The sequence below is a fragment of the Kryptolebias marmoratus genome, linkage group LG1 (assembly GCF_001649575.2).
Source record: "Kryptolebias marmoratus isolate JLee-2015 linkage group LG1, ASM164957v2, whole genome shotgun sequence".
In the NCBI taxonomy this organism is placed as follows: Eukaryota; Metazoa; Chordata; class Actinopteri; order Cyprinodontiformes; family Rivulidae; genus Kryptolebias; species Kryptolebias marmoratus.
In genome coordinates, this window is record NC_051430.1 from 27,775,974 (window position 1) to 27,800,538 (window position 24,565).

The 24,565-nt window shown below is 39.7% G+C and overlaps 3 protein-coding genes across 6 annotated transcripts in view; 1 reads left to right on the forward strand and 2 right to left on the reverse strand.

The window, feature by feature from the left end:
* The window catches only part of ksr2 (kinase suppressor of ras 2), a 99,964-nt gene extending 87,065 nt beyond the window's left edge, over positions 1-12,899 (reverse strand). For 2 of the 3 annotated variants that reach the window (XM_017427871.3, XM_017427872.3), the window contains exons 1-3: positions 11,634-12,899; positions 1,544-1,684; positions 1,133-1,283 (exon numbers count right to left, since the gene is read on the reverse strand). In XM_017427871.3, coding sequence (XP_017283360.1) covers positions 1,133-1,283; positions 1,544-1,684; positions 11,634-11,807 — 466 coding nt within the window. In that variant the 5' untranslated portion in view covers positions 11,808-12,899. The remainder of the gene's footprint in view (positions 1-1,132; positions 1,284-1,543; positions 1,685-11,633) is intronic. The other variant, XM_017427870.3, reaches the window with a different exon arrangement.
* A 990-nt stretch (positions 12,900-13,889) lies between these two features.
* On the forward strand, positions 13,890-18,291 carry rfc5 (replication factor C (activator 1) 5). The gene is made up of 11 exons (XM_017427797.3): positions 13,890-14,074; positions 14,514-14,578; positions 14,827-14,963; positions 15,056-15,135; positions 15,232-15,305; positions 15,830-15,989; positions 16,869-16,950; positions 17,064-17,193; positions 17,413-17,490; positions 17,947-18,001; positions 18,084-18,291. The coding sequence occupies exons 1-11, from the start codon at positions 14,028-14,030 to the stop codon at positions 18,181-18,183; spliced, it is 1,008 nt and encodes a 335-aa protein (XP_017283286.1). The 5' UTR covers positions 13,890-14,027; the 3' UTR covers positions 18,184-18,291.
* A 193-nt stretch (positions 18,292-18,484) lies between these two features.
* wsb2 (WD repeat and SOCS box containing 2) lies at positions 18,485-23,556 on the reverse strand. 2 transcript variants are annotated; one of them, XM_017427764.3, is made up of 9 exons: positions 23,354-23,556; positions 23,095-23,263; positions 21,711-21,913; positions 21,497-21,628; positions 20,976-21,076; positions 20,067-20,263; positions 19,894-19,983; positions 19,689-19,805; positions 18,485-19,084 (listed from the first exon to the last, which is right to left on the reverse strand). In XM_017427764.3, the coding sequence occupies exons 1-9, from the start codon at positions 23,391-23,393 to the stop codon at positions 18,871-18,873; spliced, it is 1,263 nt and encodes a 420-aa protein (XP_017283253.1). In that variant the 5' UTR covers positions 23,394-23,556; the 3' UTR covers positions 18,485-18,870. The 2 variants fall into 2 exon arrangements, with proteins under 2 accessions (XP_017283253.1, XP_037832526.1); XM_037976598.1 differs by lacking the exon at positions 23,354-23,556 and having other exon boundaries at positions 21,711-22,030; positions 23,095-23,230.
* Positions 23,557-24,565: the final 1,009 nt, after the last annotated feature.

Consider the following 24,565-nt stretch of genomic DNA (forward strand, 5'->3'; position numbering starts at 1 on the left):
GCGATATGCATTTCTTCAAGCAATTCATATCAATTAAAAAAGGTTAAAAAACAAAAACAACTGGACTTCTATTCTGTAGTTGAAGACGTTTCGCTTCTCATCCGAGGAGCTTTCTCAATTCAGAAATAGAGAGTGTGGAGTTGAGCTTTTAAAGCTGAGATGTGATGTAAGCTGCATAGCTTGCAAATTGTTCTCACTCTCCTAACAATAGAGGCTCATTAGGGTCCTTGTTTGTCTGACTCGCTGAGTCAGACAAACAATTATCAATTAATTAAACGGTTTTGTGCTTTAACTTGGAGCATTGTGACATTTTTTTCTGTTTATGAGAAGGTTCTTACACTGTTGATCAATTTTCAGACAATTACTGGTTTCAAAGTTTTTCCTTCTGTTTTAAAATCAATTTGCAACTAATGAAGTTGATGACTGAGACATGATTAGATTCTGTTTTCCTCAAGGTTACATTATTGTAACCCCTGATGTACTTTGACTCAAAATAGTTGTAATTATTTGTGCCAAAAGTGATTATGCCTCTCATTAAAGGACAACTTTTATTTTGGTGTTTTCTATCAGTCGTTTACTATATTTAATGAAATAAAAACATTTAAGGGCCAAAAAAACTAAATGTTAGCTCTGCTACAACCAGCTCTCAGCTGTTTAATGTCTTGGATTACTTTTTACCAGCACTTTGGATAAAAAATGTATTTTTAAATGTGCTTTATAAATAAAATAGATTTTGATTTAAATTATCAAAACCAAACTGTGAACTAATAAAATTTTGAGAGGAAAATGCATGATGCTTTTAAAAATATGATAAATTAAAGTGTTCCTGGTAAATATGTTCATTTGTTTTTGTCACATTTGTGATTACTACGTTATTACACTCCACTTATTGTCTCCTCTTGTCACAATTAGCATAAAATGAAACAATGAAAAATGTAGTTTGATTAGTTTATACACAAAAAAAGATTTTAATTTAAGAAAAAAAAACGTTCAAATTTAATCAAATAATTAATAATGCCAGAAGTATAGGACACGAGCCAGAAGAATGATTTTCTGTGTGAACAGATTAAGTTGGGACGAGGCGTGTTTAAAAGTGTGTGTTTGTGTCTGAGAGCTTTGCAGCGACCCTCACCGAGCTGGTGGGCCTTTCTGAGGCAGGAAAGGGAAGCGTTGAGTCGGGCGCTTTCTTCTTCACTGGCACCAAACTTCTGCAGCAGCTCACACACCTGCACCTCGCTCATCTCCAGCAGGCCCTCCAGAGTCACCTCGCCGGCGCTCATCTCCTGCACAACACACACATACACACACACACACACACACACACGAGACGCTCGGTGATGAAACCGTCACAAAATGAAAGGCCCAGCGTTCTTTGAAGGCCACCTTTCCTGCCAGAGTTTTAGAAATGACGAATGAGTTGTCGCTGTTTCGGCCAAACCTTGAAAATCTCGTGTAATATCCCAACATTTCACACTCAAAGTACGTGTTGTCAATCACTGTCAGCTGCTAGATTACACATTTACTCCACGCCAGTGTGCTTCACCTCTGTGACCTCCTTCCTCAGGTTGACGATGCGGAACCAGTGGTCGAGGCGAGGGAAGTCTTCCAGCTCGGCACTACGCTCCTCTAAGGCCACTTTACACTTACAGGACAGCTGGCGGCTGAAGTACTTCACCAACTTCCCCTGTGAGAGACAGAGACAGAAACAGAGAGGGACAATCTTTAAGGCTGTCAAATCTTTTTCACGGTTTTTGCCCATGCATTTAGAATTACTCCCAGTTTGCTCGAACTACAGCTAATGTGCACAACCCTTAAATACTAAACTACTATACATTTTAGACAGTGGAGATAAACAGAAAATGCTTAAATGCTTGCAAATACGGTTGTACTATGCAAAGTACAACCCTATAAATTTGCTACCTACATCCGAAAGTAATTCTCTAACACAAATACTGAAGTATCTTTCAAACAGCCCATAAATGACAAGAGTAGACATGAGCTGGCAGCCTTGAGCACAAACATCACAGATTCATAGCTTTAAAACAAAACTTTAAAAATGCATCACATTTACTTCACGAGACATTTATTTATTTAAAAACAAAAGCGATGGCTAAATAATACCACGCGTTGTTTAATATTGATTATTTTATAAATAGTATAAAAATACTAAATAAAATGTTTATTCATAGTTATTTTAATTGAATGCACAGATATAAATAAGGCGACAGAGAATAAATGTGAACATCTGTCAGATGTTTGTTTTAAATCAACTACTTGTGTTGTCCCAATTTATTCTTTTCTGGTATTATTATTTCAAGCTGGTCATTGTTACAAACACTGATCAATTTCTCTCAGTATTATTTCACAGCGGAGCAACAATATTTGAAGATGGAGACGGTCCAGGCCAACAGAGGATGACGTGATGCTCGAGGACTCGGGATGATGCATGAGGATGGCCCCGTTCCAAAAGTACACCTACAAAATGACTGCTAGAAAAAAAGACAGCGCTGGCCTACATCAGTGCGTACCGAAGTAGAAACCAGTGGAGGAGGGACCAGCAAGTCACCTCTGAATACACAAAACTCTCCAGTCCGATCTGCCCACGGCTCCTAACGCTCTGCCTGATGAGGCGGCAGAAAAACACATCTTACCCCGTCTAAACGCAATCATGTCTCACTGTAGGTTTGTCAAAAAACTTACAAAACACAACTACAATACATCTTCACTATTTTATGCGAAGACCTGGGAGTTACTGCTTTTTATTTTTGTCACCTGGCACCAAAGGTGAAAGCAGAGCGATCATGTTTTTTGACCGTGTGAGCAAAATATGAAACGTTCAGGAAGTAATCAATGGAAGAACATCCATCCTTCCATCCATTTTCTCGACCCACTTGTCCTTTCCGGGTCACAGGGAGCTGGTGTCCATCTCCAGCAGTCACTGTGGGAGAGGCGGGGGACACCCTGGACACCCGGGACACACAGAGACAAACAAGAAGTCTCACACCCAGGGAACATCTACAACTGAATAAACTTTGGAGCCAATCCAGTTCAAGATGGCTGCCACAGCAAAGTGATTTTAGAAAACACAAAAATGACTAAAACTGTCAGTTTTACAGTCATTGAGCTAAACTCTGGTGTGGTGGTAGCCGAGAAACACAAAATCTTGGCATTAAATGTTAAAAATTCTGTTAGCAAGAATTTACTAAAACCTTTAGAAAGTAATCACTGGATGTACATCTACAACTGACGCCACAGATAATAAATCTTAGCCTACACACAAAAGTGGCCACAACACAGTGATGTTCTTTACTAGGTTTAACCAAAATGACTATACGGCCATCATTTTTTGAACATATGAAGAAGTTAGCGTGAAACTCTGGTTATGGACGGCGGTCATTATGTCTTCCTTCAAAGACTCCTAGGACTTTTGCACCTTTATTTTTTAAGTGCAAAGTGTCCACACTGACTTCAAAATAAAGTTCCATACACATCGAGGAGCCAAGATGACCCCAAAAGAAAAAAAAAAAAAAACAATTGATAATCTGTATTAAAGCTACTGATTTAAAAAGCCTTGCTGCTGCCCTAAAAGTCAGGCACAATAAAAACCATAATAAAATGAACATACTGCAAAGCATGTGTTTCTAGCAGAAGCTGCAATGGCTTACAGACTAACAACAATTAGCCCTGGTTTTTACACTTAACTATCTTTACCTTCTGTCTCTCCCTTCCACACGGACAAAGAGTTGTTCTGCTAACGCCACTATCTTTGAAATCAAGTTAAACAGAATCAAGGGTTAAAAAAAGCACTAATCTTTATCTGTAAGCTGGACGAAACAGTTTTCTTTTAAATAACTGAATTTATTTGAACACTTAAAGTTACAAAATGCAGTTAAAGGTCAAGCAGATGTTTCAGAAATCTATTTCTGACGTCACTGATCCAGTTTTTGTGGCGTTATTTCCATGTTTTCATATCAGTAGTGTTGGGTTTCACATCAGCAGGTGTTGCAGGTGAGCAAGAAGCAGAAATGTTTATTAACTTGGTAGAAAAACACAAAAACAGTTTAACAAAAGTTTTAAATTGACCAGATAATAAAGACGTTTTACTGTGAGGACAAATGCAGATTACATTTTTGCTTTTGACATTTATGGTGAAATAACTCTTCCTTTATAATGGGGGAAACAAAAACCGAACTGCAAGTTTAACTAAATATAAAAGTTTAAGGATATGTGGCAATAGTCCTACATTTAAGTACTTAAATACAATGAAACAAAATTTTGTTATAAGATTAAAGCTTTATTTGAATATTTATAGATGTTATTAAAACAATCTTAATGTAATAACATTTAAGCAGCATCTAACTATTATTGTTAATTCCTCATTTTGCAGATTTCAGCCACTTCCTTCTTTTAACTGTGATAAGAATTTAGCCTAAATCTGTTGATGGAAACACATAACTCCATCTGTAAGATGAGTAGAACAGGAAATAGAAACTAAAATTACATCAACATAATTATGCAAGTATGAGAATCTGTGTCACTAAATTAAATGTTACTCAAGTCACAACTTTCTTAATGCACCTCAAACTTGTTGTGTTCAGTTATTTATATTTTCATATCTGAAATATACTGTTATGGGCCACAGATCATTTTATTTTAGGTTAAGTTTGGTGGTTTTTAACCTCAAACAATCAGAGTTGGCTGTAATACTTTTATAAGTATAAGAACTCTAATTTAGTCAAGAATGCCTTAACTTTGCTGCTGGTTTATTAAACTTCAGATGAGCTATTATTGTGCCATTCCCTCTGAGGAATGACCTATGACCTCTTCACAACTGTGATTCTGTTAATCCCGATAAACTGGAGCATTTAATGAATCTGCAGCCGACTGTTGTCTCCGCTGCAGCTTCAACTCATCTGGTAAACTCCTGCGTTGTAAATGTCCCTTATTCAAGCTGGAATAGTACAAACTATCAAATCAAAAGTAATTAAACAAAGTTTGAGTTCAGCTTCCTTTCAAAGGTACAACTGCTCAGTAGTGTAGTACCCAAATAAAGCTGCAGAATGTCGTAATTATTGCCTGGATTACGGTCGTCTTATGCTGAGAAATGAGTTGTAGCCGTTCTGGTAAACCTCGTTAACATAATGCAGGATCTCATGGGATCCGTTAGCGGTTGAAGTTTATGTTGGGGATGACTGTCAGCTACTACCACACCAAATTTTAGCTCAATATCTGTAAAATCTCTTGAGTTATAGCCAGAGTTGGTAAGGCTGCTTAGCTGTGGCAGCCATCTTGAATTGAATTGACTGTAAAAGTTAATCAGTAGTGATTACTTTCTGAGAGTTTCATTAAACTCTCTCCCCTGGTTCATGAGATATTTTTATGATGCTTCAGATAACTAACCACACAGAAACACAGGCAAAAACATGATCACCCTTTCGTTTTTGGTGGCAGGTGATAATAATAATAATAAAAAAATAATCTCTATTTGCAGATTTAGTTGTAGATTTCTAGCATTCAACAGCTGCTTCACTCTGGGTTAAACATTTCTCACCACGGTCTCACCAGCGCTCTCTACATGTTTTAATAAACAGCGTTACTATGTGTAAATACAGAGAGCGTCACTGTAGACCGAAAGCCATCGCACCTTTAAATTATAGCACCGTGGAGTCCACCTGTTCTGACGCTGTCCCTAACAGGGAGTAAAATGTGAACATCGTATGTCAGGTTAAACTCAAAGTCTCAAATCTGAAGTCAAAAAGCTACGAAATAAATTTGTCTGCAGGACCTAAACTGCTTGGCGAAGGAGGAAGACGAGTGCAAACGCTTCCCAGTAAGCTGTGGTTCTGATAGATCCAGGCAACCATGTGTCCAACGGAGGCTGAAAATCCATCTCATTGATCCAGGTTTCTGTGTACTGAGACACTCTGTAGTAAAAGCTGTGATACCGCAGGGTAAATAGCAACCTCCCCGTCTCTAAATCTGTCGGATAAATTCAGTGAAAAAGGAATACAATGTCCAAAGAAAACAAAAGGAAAAAAAAAAAACGGACAATGATATCAAAGATGTATCTAAAGTTTACTACAAACGCCATATTTCTGTTTCTTCTGTCTAACATAGATATTCATCATTAAATCTCTTCCTGAGATGCAGACACTAATTTCAGCCACATTTCCAGTTGAATTGCATCATATTTTGTAATTTTATGCTATTAAACCACATAAAAAAATATTGTGTTATATTTCATAACTTTATTCTTTGAACATCTTAACATCTATTTGATGTAAAGCATGGGCAAAAATATTGTAGCCTCCGAAAAGCTATAATATTTCATGATCATGTTTTTGCACGTCTGTGTGAGCATGTGTTCAATAAATGTTATATATATTATATATTAGTCTTTCTGTCTTCAGTAAGGTTCTCAGATGTTTCTGTTGATGGACAAAGTAAATTAAAGTTACCATCTTTAGTTTATTTTTGTCAAACATCTGAGAGGAGCTCTCGCTGTAAGTGCATTATTTTACGTATCATGAAAATAGTTTAAAAACTAAAAGGTTTACGCTGATTGGAAAATATTATTTGTTGTTTTTGTCCTTTAGGACAATGGTCCCCAACCTTTTCAGCTCCACGGACCGGCCTTTAAAGGTATGCCGGATAAATACAACAAAATGAAACGATACGACCGGTATGAAAACGGGGGTATTTTTTAAAACATAATAAACGTAAATCTAACGTGTCTTCGCAGCTTTGTTAGCTGCGTCCTGGTATAACAGCCTCTCCTCCCCCTGATGTTCTCTGTCTTTAAACATGCCCTTCAAAATAAGAGAGACCACAAATATAAAGTGCACAAAGAATTCACCATAACGCTGAATCAGTGGGAGCCCTGTGCCTGTTTCTCAGTAACCAGATGGTCCCATCTAGGGCTTCAAGATGTTTGTTTTTTACTTGTTTTGCTGCTTCTGGGTTTGTTTTTAGCGGTAACGGATCATGTGACCTCGATGAGCGTTCTGACACACATCAAGAGTGATTCATGGACAGATGTAGTGGAGCGAATCCGATCAGTTTTCAAAATAAATGTCGTTCAGACAACGGAAATACAGTAAGTTAATTATTCTTTCTGTGTGGTCCGGTACCAAATGACCCATGTACCAGTACCGGCCCGCGGCCCGGGGTTTGGGGACCTCTGTTTTAGGACACTCAGTGAGCAGCAGTATTATGGGACAGTTCCTTTGAGCCTTACAGAGAAGCTTATTAACTCTTACAGGCAATTATTGGATTATTCAATTATTTTGTTTATTGATTCATTGGCCACAAGCTTAAAAAAAACTCCTGACTACCTGATGATTACCAAACAGAAAAAACATTAATGTTGTGATAACAACGTATGAGCAAAAGTGAAAAAAGTCCTTATGTAAAGAATTATTTAAGATCTTATACTTATAAGATCACAAACGGATCCCAGTAGTCAGATTTTAGTCTGGCCACTCAGAAAAGGGTAACTAGTTATGGTTGGACAACCCTTTATCTGACCCAGTTTAACTAGAGTATAATGAACTCTTTACAAAGCTCCAGTGTTTGAAATGTTCTTCTGATCGTTTGATTGTTTCGTGTGTTTGCATCGATGTGAAACCACTTAAATCTAACTCACTTTGGGCTCTGATCATGTTTAATGCTATTAATGGAAGCCAGTACAACACTTCATCCAGGTAATGGCAGACAGGCTGCTGTTAATGGTCTATAGATAGATTTTCTGGGTGATAGTGGAAACAAGAAAACAGAACTTTCTCAATTTAAAAAAACGGATTTGTGCGTAACTGACAGTGTTGTGATCCTGAATAAAACGCTGGACGACTGTTCTGTCATGAAGACAATAAAAAGGCGACTGTCCTGAAAGCCTCAGAGGTCCAGAGAATCAACAGCTGGACAGTTTAGGAGTGACTATTGATGCACTTTTCAATAATAATCAGCGAGACAGGTGTGCTTCACTTTATTAATTTCTTATTGTAATTTCTGTCTGCTCAGCATTTATTTAATATTCTCTGTTAATATTCACAAAGTTGTTGTAGAGATAACAAAAAAAAACAACCTTTTACTAAACTTATATTTCTTCAGGCCATGTTTTGCAGAAGCCATTTCAGCATTATTTTCAAAATTGTGTTTCAAAGGATAAAAATGTTGCCTAAATTTAACAATAGCATCACAGCCCACAACAGTACACGACAAAATCTATCAACGTGGGAGGAATTTATGCTGATTTTTTTCTTTGATCTTAAGAGATGGATGGACTCCTAATAAAAGTGGATACAAAAAATCAGCCACTGACAAAATCTTATGATATATATATAGTATAAATACAGAATATGGATGTAATAGAAGTATGTTTCAAACTGTGCTACAGAATCATTACGTTTAGTGTAAAAAACTAAATAAAGCAACCCTAATAGTGTTTTTGATTTTTAAAATACTGAAAAAAAAAAATCAAATTAAACTGTATTTTAGACCGGTGTAAATATATATAATATGCTTTTTATTTTCCTTTAAGTCACCGACAAGAAACATCTGAACAATCCTTTAGGTCTGCAACTTTCACAGTCAAAACAGACATTTCTGCTTCTTCTCCCACTAAATAAAATCTGCCCAGAGCCACAAACTTAAACCTTGAAAATAAAGATAACACAACTCTTTAGGTGTTAAAATATGAAATATATATTTAAATCTATTGTTTGCTGTGTTATGAAATTAAAGTTTTATAGTAACTTGATGACATTTATTGATATTTTATACGTTGTCATTTACAGCAAGTCCACGTCATGAAGCAAAGCAGCCCCAGATCATCACACTACCACCACCATGTTTGACTGTCAGTAGGAAGGATGTCCAGTTTCTGACATGCAGTTTTAGTTTTAGACAGCTTGGTTTGGATAGCTTTGTTCCATTAATATATGAAATGATATATATTTACTCAGCTTACCTTTGTCTGATTTTAACTTTTGATCGCTGATCTGAAACATCTAAATGTGACAAATAAGCAAAATCAGAAAAAAATCTGTTAGGGGTGAATACTTTTTCATAACAATGCAACCTTCTTGTTGTCCTCAGTGACTTGCCTCAAATGTGTTAAAATGTTAATTTTTCTGTTGGATTATAGAAGAAGATCACACTGTGTGGCTTAAAGTTGGACCGATGTAGTGGCTAACAAGCTAACAAACTACTAGCATTAAATAATAATTCTGTTTGGTTCTTTATTTTTATAGTATCAGGCTGTTAAAAAAGGTTTTATTCCAAGACTTGCAAAAAATTGGAAAAGAAAACTGCTACAAGAAGACTTTTCCATCGTGGTTATGGATAAAAATGTTCAATTCCAACATATTTTTGGTCACAGCTCCAAAGGGACCAAAGAGCCACATGGAACAGACATGTGTCTTAAAGAACTAAACAGAATATTTAGGAGCGTTCATCCATTGGACACGGTGGAAACTTTGTTTTGTGCAAATCAGTGAAATCACCCAGTTTTTCTTTGAATTCTTTTGTTGTTGAATAGATTGTAACGTTAAAAAACGAAAGAATATCTCTGTAACTCTTTCAACAAGTACCCATAATGCTTTGCCAGACAGCCAGGGAACACAGTGAGCAGTTATCTTCACACTGCGCCCTGCTAAGTGCTACCAGCAACATTTCTACTTTATATTAACGCTCCTCCGTCTTGGAGAGCACGCGTCTGCCTCCTGCTCATCGCTTGGAAACTTTACATGTCAGACAAAACGCATTAAAACACCTTTATATTCCTGTGGAACCGGACAGCGTGGCACTCACAGGTAACTTTATGGTGGGCTGTTGTCATTTTTACATCTTAATTATTGACCACTGGGACCTAAAGTGTTCTGATGGCACACACAGATAAACTGCAGTGGTGAGTTTATAGGGCACTTTATTGCATTTAATGGTGTTTGTTTTAAAGGTACTCATTGTCATGTCATGAAGACAGTCAAAACAATATTTATATATAACCATAGTAAGAAACAAAATCTGCAAATCTGTTTTCTCATATGATGGTTAAAGTGTCCTCAAGTTTCAACTAGTTTGTTTCCTTTTGGAAACAGCCGAAGTGACTGAAAATATGGCAAACTTTAAACTGTATTTGTTTACCTACACAGGCTACAGTTAGCTTATTCAGGTAAACCATGTGACCCAAGCTTCAATGTGGTTTACAGCAGATTCAAGCTCATGCTTTGTTTATGTTGAGTGTGGACCTGCATATCAGAATTGCTTTCAACATATCTGGAAAACTACTTAAGTAAACTCTTTCAAACTGCACCATGTGATTTAGCTCAGGAGAGCCTTTTTTTAATGATTGATTTCATACTTTGCAATAAGTACCTTTAAAGTGTCCTGATGACACACAGTATGCTGCAGTGGTGACTTTACGAGGCACTTTACTGCACTTAATGGTGTTTGTTTTAAAACGTGCTCATTGCAATGGGATGCAGAGCCGTCAAAAAGACATTCGTGAAGTAAGAAACAAAATCTGCACGTTTTTTTCCCCTCACGTCGACGGTTAACATGTTTTTAAAATAAGTTAAATTTGTGAACGGCTGCGAACTACCACGTGTGTTTGTTTACCAACAGAAACAGCCGAAGTGGCTGAAAACAGGTCAACGTGGACGTCCACGGAGGAGACCGTTTGGGATGGAGAAGTCTGACACCTCTTATGTATTGTATTTTACCCCCAGATTTGTTGAGAGACTTATGCAGATAAAAGTGCTTCGTTTACATTGAGTGCGTACCTGCATTTCAGAATCACATATCAATATATTTGGAAAACTACTGGAGTAAAGTCTTTCGAACTGCACCAACCTTTTTTGTTGTTGTTTGATTTCACAGTTTGCAGAGAGTACCTTTAATCTCCAAATAACCATTCTAATGCTGGGCTGTTCTGCAGATCTCTGACCTTATTATCGCACTTTATGGCATTTTTAATGTCCTGAAAGTGCCTGTCACCGGTGGTGGTGCTGAGGGGGGAGGGAGGGGTCCACTTTAAGTGGTCTGAAAACGTACATCTCAAACAAAAACACCGGGGTATTATGGGCATTACGCAACGCAATATACGAAATACCCCACGGGCCAATTAACCTTTTTTTTCACCAACAATCTGTCCGCCTTGCGTAATAACGGCGGGGTCTGGATGTGCCGTGATAGCAGATGCGCAGGCTGCGTCTATATGCTGGGAATGGATTGTAAACACGGGCAGCCTATACAGGCCTCTGCTGCCTCACATATTATTCTGATGGAGAAGAGCCACCTTTCTCTCCACCGCCACCTGCAGAATCATGCGCAAGTCTCTAACAGCCCACTGCAGCCCCGTGGCCCTCCTGATTTATTGCACTGCACACACACGCACACACACACAGAATAAACCCAAACAAACATATAAACAAAACCAGACGGTACAAACTGGGAGGGCAGCTTTAAAGCGGGAATCTTTGCATATTAATGCCATTGACAGCACAATGCGCTGAAAAGGCACACATAAATATGCAGAGTGGCTCAGAAAGCGCACGGTGACAGCCCTCGGTGTTGATGGAGATGAAGCTGCACCAATTCAGGGGGGGAAAAAAGACAAACCAAGCAGAGCTTACCTCCAGCGTTCGGATCTCTTTTTGTGTCAAGTCGTTGGATGTGGCACATTTGGTCCGTAAACCCTCCAAACTGGAAATGCTTATGTCGATCATATTCTGCACCAACTCGCACTGCTGCAAGGCTTTCTGCAAACTCAGATGCTGCTCCTCGCTTTTTGTCATCTCCTCGTTCATAGTTTAGCGACCAGTGGATCTTATTTTCCCTTTTGCACTTATATATATATATATATATATATATAAAAGGAAAATTCAAATAAAAGAAGGGGGGGGGAGGATTAATTTAAAAACAGAAACGTGGAGGAGCCCACGGAGTGCAACCTGCAAAACGCCATGAATGTTGTGGGTTTTTCAGAAGCAGGGTTTGAGCCGTGACTCCATTGAAACAACAGTCCTCCTATAGTTCCTGCTGGATCATCCAGGTGTCTCTGGGCTAAATCAAACCAGATGTGTTGAAGACACCGAGCGGGACGACACGGTTGGACACAGCATCCATCGGGCGCCCCTGCCTCCCTCAGATGGATGCTGAAAGCAAAAAAAAAAAAAAAAAAGGAAAGAAAGAAAAAAAGAAAAAGAAAAGAAAAAGGAGGCTGCTGCTCAGCGCTTCATACTCGGACGGGCTGAAGAGGGGGAAAGCCTTTTAAAGGTGCTGATGTGGGGACTGGATGCGGGTCCTCCGTGTCTCCCTTGGCAGCAGCAGCATCCCGGTTCGTTCCCACCACACCGACATGTTTCCTGTCAATCAAACCCACAGCAACAGCAGCGCAGCGCCCAGGCTCCGCCGTGAGGGGCCGCTCTCGCGAGAAAGCGCGTAAAGCTTCAGTTTCCAGGCCTGGATTAGAAAAAGAAAAAAAAAACAGCTTTCTGCAAGTCTGAGAAGATATAACTCTTTTCTGACAAAATGCTTGTCGGTGATGTCCTTTATTGTGTGAAGGCTAGTTCAGCTTTTAGTCTTTTATTTTTCTGTTTTTTTTTTTTTTTTTTTGCAATCTACTTCTGCATACTTTGTGTTATTTCAGCCAATGGGCAATTCATCACTCGACATCTTTCTCTCCCCCCCTTTCTGGTTTTAAGCTTATCTTACAGAGAATATTGTGCACTAGTCTTGTTTCTCTGCTCCAACACACCTGATTCAGTGGTTAAATCACCTCTTCATGTCTGCAGAAGCCTGTTAATCACCCATTGATTCAAATCAGGTGTGTTGGAGCAGAGAAACAAGTAACACATGCAGGGTAGTGGCTCTCCAGGACCAGGGTTGGCCACCCCTGCACTAGTCAATTATTGTTTACCTACAAGGAGCTCTGCAGTGTCACCTTCAGGGGTTCAGTCCCACAGTCCCTGCAGCTTGGACAAGACACTGGAGTGTAATTATTGGTGTGTGAGGGAAAATATAAAATAGCTGTGTATAAATTTATAACAAAAACTACTTGGGAGGATGAAAAACTCCGTAAAGGTGCTCTGCAGAACCTGGAGAGGTTAAAAAAGTGCCTTTTGGTTACCAGGTTGATGATTTTAATTTTAATTGGTGGTTTAGATTTTTAGACTCTATCCTAGCAATCAAAGGAAACTGGACGTCTTCTTTTGGATTCAGATGAGAACCAAAACATCACCAAGAATCCAAAGAGAAGTCCAGTTACATTTTATTTACCGTTATAGATTTTTTGTTGTTATTTTTTATAAGGCAGGATACATCCATTCTCTCATCTTGTTCCCATTAAAATGTCGTAATGAATCTATTCAGGGGGGAACCATTCACAGCGTTGAGGTGCCTAAGCAACGATACTTCATTTTAAGAATTCATATTCTAATGAAGTTTAAGTATTGTCTAAATATTCCCATATGGGCTGCACTGCTGAGGAATACCACACCACAACAAAGAAGGGGGAGAGAACAATTACTGAGTAAAATATATTATACTGGGGCAAAGTGAAAAGAATTTCAGAAAGGAACAAGTAAGTTTGTTTTTTCTTGAAGGAAAACGTGGAAATATTTTTTGGAAATAAAAACATTGAGTCCTTGACATCTTCTCCATAAATTATTTGCAAATATTTAAGCCAATGCTGCTAGTCCAGGCAAATAAAATACACTAGATGTACCAGTTTAATCAAGGAAATCTGTTGTAGAAATATATATTTAAAGTAAGGCAACGCTTGTTAGTTAGTTTTTGTTTTCTTTTTTATTGTGGAGCCATAACTTTTTACAGCGTGCACCGTGACTCCACCTACAAGGAGACCCTAAACGTTATCCCATTGGTCGTACGTCATGACGTGTTGGAGGCACGTTTGTTCTTGAGCGCGGCAAAGAAAAGCTAGCGTCAACAGTAAACTGTACAGCAAAAAATAAACACCGCTAAATATCTACCTCCGAGTTCTCTGATATCCTCAGTTAGCTGCGCACATGGCGTCAACAAGTAAAGCCCCGCAACAAAGCAGAAATTTACCTTGGTGAGCTGAAAGTTAATGTTTAAGTTGTTAGCGCGAGCTGCTAGCTAACATCCTGTAGCTGTTCGTCTGTCAGCCAGTGTGATAACAGTAACTTTAAATGTTTACAGAATGATAGAAAACCCGTCAAACTGTGTCCTTGTGTTTTATATACGATATATATATATATATATATATATATATATATATATATATATATATATATAATAGAGGAGCAAACTGTTATAAAATCTAGCTAGTTTGTATCTATATACTGTGATATATATATATATATATATATATATATATATATATATATATATATATATATATAATAGAGGAGCAAACTGTTATAAAATCTAGCTAGTTTGTATCTATATACTGTGCTACTTAAATAATAATAAGTATTTTGAAGAATGTATTGTTGATGTAACACCAGTGGATTATCTGCTTTGTATTCCAGGGTGGAAAAATACAGACCTCAAACACTTGATGATTTAATCTCACACAAAGATATATTAAGCACCAGTAAGTATATGTGCCTCTGAAGTAAAATAAAATATATTATCTGTAATGTACAGGCTGCATTAATAAGACAGTAAAGCTTTACCCTTTAATAAATGAATAAGGCGTGGAGGGATGACTCTTCATGCAGGCTGCCTGTCTCTTTCTTGTTGTGCTGTTAGATTCAGTCATATTTATTAAACCCTTAAGTTGTAAAGTAATATAACGGTTCCTGTTCACGCTGTTAATTTTGTTTTTTTTAATGCCTTTAGTCCAGAGGTTTATCAGTGAGGACAAACTTCCCCACCTCTTGTTCTACGGACCCCCAGGAACAGGAAAAACCTCCACGATCCTTGCCTGCGCCAGGCAGCTGTACAAGGACAAAGAGTTCAACTCCATGGTGTTGGAGGTGCAGGACGACACGCCGCTTCGAGTTTCTGACTGTGAGGGTGTTTTGGCTTCATGGAAAGAGGGTCAAATTGGACTCATTTTGTTTTGCAGCTAAACGCTTCAGACGACAGAGGCATCGATGTTGTACGAGGGCCAATTCTGAGTTTTGCCAGCACCAGGACCATTTTCAAGTCAGTTTAAAACAAATGTTTCTTTACCTTTTTTTTTTTTTTTGCTTATATACAGCTAATAACTGCTGCTCGTTTCCGTGTCCTCTTGTTCTGCAGGAAGGGCTTCAAGTTGGTGATTCTAGATGAGGCCGATGCCATGACCCAGGATGCCCAGAATGCATTGCGGCGAGGTGAGCCATCTGTTCGCCAGGGCGTCACCCACTGTGAGCTCCACGGCTCACTGAGCAGCCACATAATTTGGCTGTTTTTGAATACAAGCCTCTGGTCTGGAAAGTTAGATAAATATATTTATTAAATCAATGCTTTCAAATAAACCTCTGGCTGAATTAAAATAGAAGAAGCTCTTTCTGTTATATTTGTTTTTTTTTCTCCTGGTTTTGTTATCGATATTAATTGTGCAAATTTGTGTTGGAAAAAGAGGCTTTGTGCTTTCAGTTACTGCATTATATCTTTTATCTATGACATTGTAAGAAATTTCACAACTTTAGGCCAACTTTGGACAGTAAAATTATTTAAAGAGTTTCTGAAGAACAATAAATTTTACTAGTTTGTTCATTTAATGTCTGAAGAGCTGACATTTCTTTAGTTGCAGGAAGCTTACAGGCAACATGGAATCTTTTGCGTTTTCTTTTTCAGCAGCACTCCTTTCTAACTTGTCTTGTCTTACTGTTGTGCCGCCCTCGCGCTGTCTCAGTGATCGAGAAGTTCACAGAAAACACTCGATTCTGCCTCATCTGCAACTACTTGTCCAAGATCATCCCGGCCCTGCAGTCCCGCTGCACCAGGTTCCGCTTCGGCCCGCTGTCTCCGGACCAGATGATTCCTCAGCTGGAGCACGTGATCCAGCAGGAGAGGTAGGAAAATGTGCCTTTTTTTCCCCTCTTCAAGCCAATGAATATGTGTTCAATTTTTAGAAAGCGTCTGCCCAAAAAAAACCTGTGGATTTTGGCAAAAATTTCGCTTCAGCTGGCTGTTATTTTCCACGTTCTGGTACCAGAGGGTTGGTTTTAATTTTACTGTTGTTGGTTTTTAAGCAGTTGTGCTTTAGGACGAAACAAAAAGAGGGCGCTGTTGTCCTTTAAACCTTTTTCATCGAACATTAGTTTTCTTAAATGTGATCTTAAAGACAAAGTGAGCTGAATTTTAAAAAACAAACATTATTTATAAATTGAAGCATGGTTAATAGTTAAAAATGGTAGAATACTCTTTATAACATTTATACTTTACTTGCTTACAAGGTAGCAAATATTGAGTTTATCCCAAGTTTTTTGCATCATTACAGCATGATCTGAGAACTTTACCTCAGCTTAGGTTTAGTGGCAGATTTAAAGTTTGTCATTAGTTTATATTGTAGTTCAAGATTATTGACAGCTGGTGAAATGAGTTTTATTTCGTTTTGTTAAATTATGCACACAATGTTTATTTTACTGGCTTTGCACTGTTCATGAAGTAAATTGGAAATAAAGTTTTCAGGCTTCTAAACCTTTTTATTCAAGTCTACAACAAAATACTTTTCTGTATGTTTTTCTTTAACCCACTGCTGTAATTCTGTCTATATTTGTTCTTTCTGTAAACATATGCAGTGCTGTTTTCTGGACAAGCAAACAAATGATCACATCAGGGTTCAAAGGGATGTTCATTATTGATTTAGTGTGAAGGGCTGTGGGTTGATTGATCAAATTACAAATATATATATAATATATATGTTTTTATTTTCCCTTTATTCGTGGCAGCATTGACATTACTCCAGATGGAATGAAGGCCATCGTTACTTTGTCTTCAGGCGATATGAGAAGATCGCTCAACATCCTGCAGGTGTGACAGATCGCCGCTCTCAGCCTGACTTTGACTTTCACTCTCACTTCCCGGTCACGTGTCTGCGTACTAACAATAGACGGGTAAACTGCGCGCTGCCTCTGTAATTTCAGAGCACCAGTATGGCGTACGGGAAGATCACAGAAGACACGGTGTACACCTGCACCGGACACCCCCTCCGCTCAGACATCGCCAACATCCTCGACTGGTGCCTCAACAAAGACTTCAACACAGCTTACAAACGTATCCTTCAGCTTCGTCGTTCAGAAGAACTTACCCTGGAGCACAAATTACAAACTATTCCACCTTTCACGCCATATTCAGACACAGCCCGTCCAGTAGAATTAAGAATTCACTGCAATGCAACAGATGAAACTTGGGTATAAAATAAACTTCTTTATAATTTTGAGGTTTTCTATGGTTTTATAAACTTTTGTTGCATTTCTTTAATCCTTGTGACAGAAATCCTTCAGCTGAAGACTTTGAAAGGTTTGGCTCTGCAGGATATTCTCACTGAGGTGCATCTGCTCATCCACAGAGGTAAAACAAACGTGTGGAACATGTTTTCAGCTCCTTATTGCTGCAATCGAATGAAAACTGGGGCGCTCGTCGGTTCTGCAAATTGAAGCATCTCTGCAGAAACCGAACCTAATTTGATCAGACGTTAATAAAATCACATCAGCTGTTTAAATGGAAAAAAATCAAGGTTTTAATAATCATTGTTTTTAGATGACTTTTGATTAACCTTTTAAAATAACCTTTAAAGTAATTTTTTAGGTCGTAGATGTTTGGACATTTTGTACAAAAACACTAAAATGGCATTTTGTGAAGGTTTTAAAAATGAAATGTTCCTGAAGTATGATGGGTCGGTTCTTAAATGTATTGTTTTTATGTTCCGATGCAATAGAAAGGTTTTTATGATGATGTCCCAAACAAAACGGAAGTTAAGTTTGTTTCAGCCAATCTTTTGTGACTCGCGCTGTTTCTTCCTTCTAGTGGACTTTCCTTCGGCTATTCGGATGGCTCTGCTCATCAAATTAGCTGACATAGAGTGAGTCTGATGCTTGTTTTAACAAACCAGTGATTGCATGATTGCATTTAGTGCTCATCGTGTGTTTTCCTCATTCTTTAAGGCATCGACTTGCGTCCGGAACGAACGAGAAGATCCAGCTGAGCTCCATGGTTGCAGCTTTCCAGGCAGTGAGAGACCTGGTGGTCAGTGAAGCTTCGTAGAGGAAAATGGATCCGTTTCATGGACAAATCAGTGTCATCCGCTCAGCAATGTAAAGAGAAATGTTTTCAGTGAGTGCTTTTTACTTCAATAAAACAACATGGACCCAACTGATGCATCTTAATTAACGATTTGTGAATGTTTCACCGCTTTAAACCACAGTTCTGTCACGTTTCCTATTCAGTAAGTACAACGAGATCACCTTTTAGTAGAACAGATCATCGTGAGGATCACTTTCAGATTCTCTCACATCAAGTAATCCATCCATCCTTGTCTAAGAATAAAAATACTTGGACACGTGGAGGTGTTTTCACCCGTTTAATAAAAGTTTTTTTTTTTTTCCATATAAGTCCAGTTTCTGTTATAATAATTAACGGTCAAATAAAAGCAGAATAAAAATAATCAACACAAGGATTAGAATTTTATATATACAGTTTCTATTTACACAATAAATTAGCTGTATAAAAGCATGATATTCAAGTCAAATGATGTGAACATTTAGTTTATGCATCTTAATAAAGTAGTGCAAATAAATAAGTTCCTTAGTGCATCTAAAGTCGATTACAAAGCTAGTTGGTTTTCCTCTTTTTCCCCCAAAAAATATCCTACTAGTGAACAGAAAGGGCATTTTTTGTAAGTGTAGAAATCTACTAGGAGTTACTGTCAGTTTAGTTGTTTAATGTTCCTATTTAACTTTCCCAGTCCTCCTCGTCTGAGGAGGAACAGGTTTTGAGGCGTTCGGGGATGTTTCTGTAGGTGAGGTACTCCAGGATCCTCCTGGGGAGGGGCAGCGCCTCGATATGGTGCGTGGACACCGAGTGGCGCAGGATGGATCGGCACAGGTGGCACAGGCTGGGCACCGGCCTGGGAGCCCTCCAGAACCTCACGTGGCCGTCTCTGGTTCTACCAGGAGAGAAACACATGCGTTTGTGTGGGTAGACTTCTGGTGGTGTCGTAGTTTGGAAAAACAAACTATTTGCTGAGAAAACTAAAGCCAAGGCTGTGGGAAGTAGCGGTGCTGAGGGTGCTACAGCTTTATGGCTATGTACAAAGCTGGTTGACAACTTGTATCAGAATCAAGAAACGAGTATACAACCTAGTAAAAAAAACATCAAGAACTAGTAGGTTTTTACTGTTCTTTAGTACATTTAGTTAAATTAATCTACTTCCTGTTCCTCAGGCACGACAGGAAGCTTCAGCTTTACTTTCACGTGATTCCAACAGCTTTAAATGAGAAATGCAGAGAAAGTCTCCGTTTTAGAAGCACACCTGGGTATTTGAATAAGTACTGCGTGTCAAATTTAATATTCTGAGATGACCAGCAGGGAGTTAACTTGTGGAAGTGGTTCTTTTATTAGTTATATAATTAAACAAAAGTTACTGACTGTAAATCTTACTATGGTGAACTTAGCCACCATGTGTCATAAATCTACCTTCCAAATCTACATGCACTAAGAGTTTAATGTTTAAATACCAAGCTGTGGCAGACACTGAAGGATGGGTTTACCCTGTAGCGATGACCCCCCCCTGTGGGTGGTATTTGCAGCAGAGACCGTTAGAGACCTGGTCTCTCTTCGTCTGCATCGTCATTCGTCTCTCTCCCGGCTCCCAGATCCTCAGAGCTCTGCAGACACAGGACACCCGTCTGAAACCATTTGTCCAGCGAGACGAAACATTTGTTGCGTAACTTGTTTATGAAGAGAATCCCTCACCTGTCGCCAGTCACGATTGCGAGGTGCAAACCATCGGGGGAGAACTGGATTGCTGATATCTGGTTTTGCCCGTAATCTTCAAAGTAGTCACTGTGGAAAAGTAGCAAACAAAAACAAGATATATGGAATGTATACATCATCAAAAGAAGAGTGAGAAGACGTTACAAACTTACGCCAACGTGGCCAGCTTCTCGGCTGTATACGGGTCCCAGAGGTCGATCCACCAGCTGGAGCCGCTGAAGGCCGCCGTGGCGAGAATCGCTCCGTCCGGAGAGAAGTCGCAGGAGGACATCAGACATAACGTTTTATGGTTTCCTCCCGTCAGGTTCCTGATGAACGTATATGAGCGCAGACTCCACAGACACACCATCTGGTCAAAGTGAGAACATTAGGGAGTCAATAAGCTTCAGCTCCATGGCCCGTTATAGGAGTGGAAATTCACAGCTGGTTCAGCCGAGTTATTCTTATCCGCAGGGAAGTCGCAGTGCGAGAAAATCACGTAACGTGATTCTCAGTGCGACGTTCTGGCTTTGTCAGCGGGACAGGCTGAATCGTGCAAACTCTTAAACCGTTACTGTCGCCTTAAAGTCCGGGATTACTTAAACTGCAGCTGAGGAGGCGTGAAATCTGCGCTGCCCTGTTGCTCAGCGTGAGAAGAATAAACATGCTGACCTGTGATATAACACAGGAGCAGTCGATGGTTATCATGCCGCTCCCAAGTCCAACAAGCAGCAAACGGGGTCAGAGGCATTTACAGGAAATCTGAACAGTCTTGGTGGAACTTGGCTTTTCAGAAACAGGAGTATCTACCACAGGACATGCTTTATGATTAAAAGAAGATGGGTTATTTGCCAGAAAACCTGGAAGTCTAAATATCCTCTTCCCGCTCGCATAATTTGGGCAAATGGAACGAGTAATTTGACAGAACTGGATGAAAAGGTTTTCTAAATTTGGAGCCTTGAGACATCTGAGACGCTGAGGTTTGAAAGACGTGCAGCAAATACAGTTTATAAATAGCATTCTTCGAGATCTTCAATATGCAGATTTTTGTGTGTTGCAGTGTTTGCAGTGAAGAGACTCACTCTGTCAAACCTGCCGACAGATGCAATCATGCTGCAGTCGGACGACACGCAGCATGAGCTGATCCAGTCTTTGTGACCTGACAGAACCTGGACCTTTTTACCTGAAACAAACAGACGAGAAAATCCAGCTGAGTTTAAAAGAGACACTAATTCGTTTCTGAAAGCATCAGTCAGAAACATGAACGCGTGTCGGCTCAGCTCTCAGGCTTTGTGGAGTTCAAACAGGAGGGGGTCATGGTTATAAATGTCTGAGTAAAGTTAGCCAACGCTCCAAAATTACACCGTAAATTCATCGGGCTACAGTCGAAGTAATAAGTTAACTTCTGCAGCCAGTGGCCAGTTTTCAGGAGCTAAATTTACACCGATGTCCACTTTGAAAGAAAACAACTCTAACATTGTGTTTTGACAAATAAAAACTTGGATCCTATCAGAAAGTACTCCTCTTTCATGTCGTCAAAAATGAAAAAACTGAAAAATAGTTGTTGTTTTTTTAAAACCAGAGCTGAGAACTGCAAATGTACCTTTGTGGGCCAAGTCCCAGATCCTCAAAGTCTTGTCCCGAGATGATGATATGAGCGTGAGGGACCCGTTCTGAGGGAAAACCAGGTCCCTCACGACCCCCTCGTGGCCGTAGAGATCAAACACAGCAGTCCCTGCAGAGACAGGAGGAGACGGAGGGGGGGGGATTATTTAGCCTGGTAGTAGTTCTCCACACAGCAGGCTTTGTGTTCTCACCTGTTAACACGTTCCAGATCTTGATCACCCCGTTCTCCAAGCCCGTGGCCAGGAGCAGGTTGTCCTTCCCTTTTGGCGCGGTCTGAGCGGGACGCGCCGCTGCGGACGATTTGGGGGGTCTGGGCCCGAAGGCGAGGCCCCACACCAGCTGACCACAGCTGAAGCTTTTGTCGGCGCGGTCGGTGTCTCCATCCCGATCCTCTCTGTGGGCGAGAGCGCCATCAGTCATGCAAATACCAGCCGTAGGCGGAGGTGTGCAGCTCGTGATGAAGAGATGCTGCTTTTAGACGCTGCTGCTGGGAAAGTGTGATTTTCTGCTTCTGTTGGTTTTCATTTTAAAGACAGAAAAAAACAAAAGAAGGAGCTAATAACACCCACTCAGACTGCTCTGTATCAGTGCTTTTAAAATAAATACTTATAGTCTCTGTCCTGCTTTATGTGATGTGGATGATTAGAATAAAGAGAAGTTTAAATATGTTGAAGCTTCAGTAAACCATGAGCATTTATCAGCATAAAAGAAAAGAAAGTCCTCTCGGGGGATTCAAATATTTGTGGAATGAGTTAAAACTAAAACAAACAGCTAATTTAGATTCTCTGGTTCCTGTTTACAGAAGAAAATGGATCAAAATATACGAGACAAAGACCCAGAAAAACACTGACAATCAAACACAGAGCTTTAAAATGGTTGAGATTCATAAATTATAAACAACAGAATTACATAAAAACTGTCAGAGAACTCACAAACCAAAGAATGAACTGCTTCTCTGAGCATTTATCAACAATAATCAACAAATAAAACTAAACCTGAGACAGACATATAGATGGTCTGTGTGTAATTTGAATTTATGTAAATATGATTGAAAAGTCCACACAGCAGACAATGGCTTTTCATTCAGCATGACATTATTACTTATTTTTAATGGGTGTTTTTAAATAATCTGTTTTAATGTTTTTATTCTGCTGTTTTTTCTTATTTTATCCCCCAAGCTTTATTTTCTTTACCACTTTATGGACAGCTGTTTTTAAAATTCGCTTAAGGAATAAACTTTACTTTTTTAAAATAAGCTTATAGTTTGAAATTAGCCACTTGTATCATTTATACTGCTGCTTTAATTTGTCTACTGTACTATTTTCTATATATTAGTGTTTTGTTTTGTTTTTATAGCTTTAAAAATCATGTTTCTGATGGATTTAACCTACTGTGCATTTAGCATTCTGTTTTATTTAGTTTATTTGGACACTTTCTAGCTTCGTGATTAATATGTTATCCAATGAGACTGAGTGTTGTTTGAAATAAAAGCATTGTGAGGCATCCGTCATGTTTTCCGGTTTGGTGCTCGCAGGTGTCGGGTTGTCCGAGGGGACGTGAACGCATCATGCCTACTCTGAGTCCAGCGGCCAGGCGACCACCCAGACGATCCCGTGTCCCATCGACCAGGCGAACCAGGACCCGTCCGGGGAGAAGTCCACGCTCCAGGTCTCGCATCCCGCCCGGTCCAGCAGGGACGGAGGACGCCGGGTCTTCAGCTCCAGCAGGAGAGCCGGGTCCGAGGCTGTTGGAGGTGGGTCAGAGAGGACACACATCCGCGGTGAATTTGAGGTCGGCTCGACATTAAACCTCCGCCCTCAGAGGAGGAACTTACATGTCGGCTGCAGCTCCGCGTTGCTTTCCGTGGAGCACATCGTTCTTCACATTCTTGTCCTTAAGACGACTCGAGACCTCGGTTCGTCCTCTCGGTTGGACCGCAGGCGTCCATCTGAACGGAGACAGGAGGTCAGGCGGCAGCTCCCTGTGAGAAACAAAATGTTCAGCTGATCCCTGAAGTCTGACTCATTTGTACCGTTTGGCTGCGACGTTGCTCAACGTGGTCACGTTTTTTCTCTCGCCCCCTTACGTAACTCTTGTAAGCTTTTGACCACGCCCACAATCTTGGCTTCTTTCAGCCTTTCAGGTTTTATTACATCTAAAGGAACACACACCAAGAGGACAAACACAAACAAATAAATAAATTATCACAGACTTTGAGAATAAAAACACTTGTTTTAAACGCAGACGCACTTTGAGGACTGACTTCAGGACTCACAGTACTTAAACTTGGATTCAATTTCCGGTTTCATATTAGATTAATTGGCTTAAACAGTCAGTAAATCAGATATAAACCATTAAAGACCAGAAGGAGGATGGGAAAGTGCAATAAAATGACTTCAGTAATGTCTTCAAACTCAAGTTGCTGCGTTCTGAATTATTCATCTCACATTATAGTTTGAATAATCCTGCATAATAAATGGTCTCAGTAATCCAACCTGCTCAATATTAATTTATAAATCAATTCTTGAGAGTTTTTTTAAAGAGATGCATTTTCTAAATATTGACGTAGTTCTTTTTAGGTGGTAGAAAAGTTGAGATCATCTATTTTCTGATTGGGTCACGGTGGGAACAAGATAAGGAGGGGAAATCCAGATGTCACTTTCTCCAGCTCCTTCTGGGAGATCCCAAGGTGTTCCCAGGCCAGAGAAGAATCCTTCCAGCTTGGAAATTCTCCAGAGGGAGGCATAGCACCTGAACCACCTCAGCTGACTTCTTTCGATGCAGAGGAGCTCCTCACCTTCTCTCTAAGGCCGAGCCCGGCCACCCTCACACAGGAAGCTCATTTCAGCCGCTCGCATCCAGGATCTTGTTCTTTCTGCCGTGATCCACATCTCATGACCATGAGTGAGGACTGGAACCTGGACGGATCCAGTAAATCGAGAGCTTTGCTGTTCGGCTCAGACACACCGGCCTCTCATGACTGATCAGGGCCTCGATCCGTTGGTCCACCTCCCATCACTCCTAAACCAGACTCCTTGATACGTGA

What these genes read in the sequence shown, in the direction of transcription:
- rfc5 (XM_017427797.3), top strand. Translation starts at nt 14,028, where the DNA reads ATGGCGTCAACAAGTAAAGCCCCGCAACAAAGCAGAAATTTACCTTG. An exon ending in TCAACTCCATGGTGTTGGAG is followed by an intron (nt 14,964 to 15,055) that starts GTGCAGGACGAC and finishes TTTGTTTTGCAG; the next exon opens with CTAAACGCTTCAGACGACAG. An exon ending in CACGTGATCCAGCAGGAGAG is followed by an intron (nt 15,990 to 16,868) that starts GTAGGAAAATGT and finishes TATTCGTGGCAG; the next exon opens with CATTGACATTACTCCAGATG.
- wsb2 (XM_017427764.3), bottom strand. Translation starts at nt 23,393, where the DNA reads ATGTGCTCCACGGAAAGCAACGCGGAGCTGCAGCCGACAT. An exon ending in CTGGGACTTGGCCCACAAAG is followed by an intron (nt 21,077 to 21,496) that starts GTACATTTGCAG and finishes TGTTTGTTTCAG; the next exon opens with GTAAAAAGGTCCAGGTTCTG. An exon ending in GGGGGGGTCATCGCTACAGG is followed by an intron (nt 19,085 to 19,688) that starts GTAAACCCATCC and finishes CTCTCCTGGTAG; the next exon opens with AACCAGAGACGGCCACGTGA.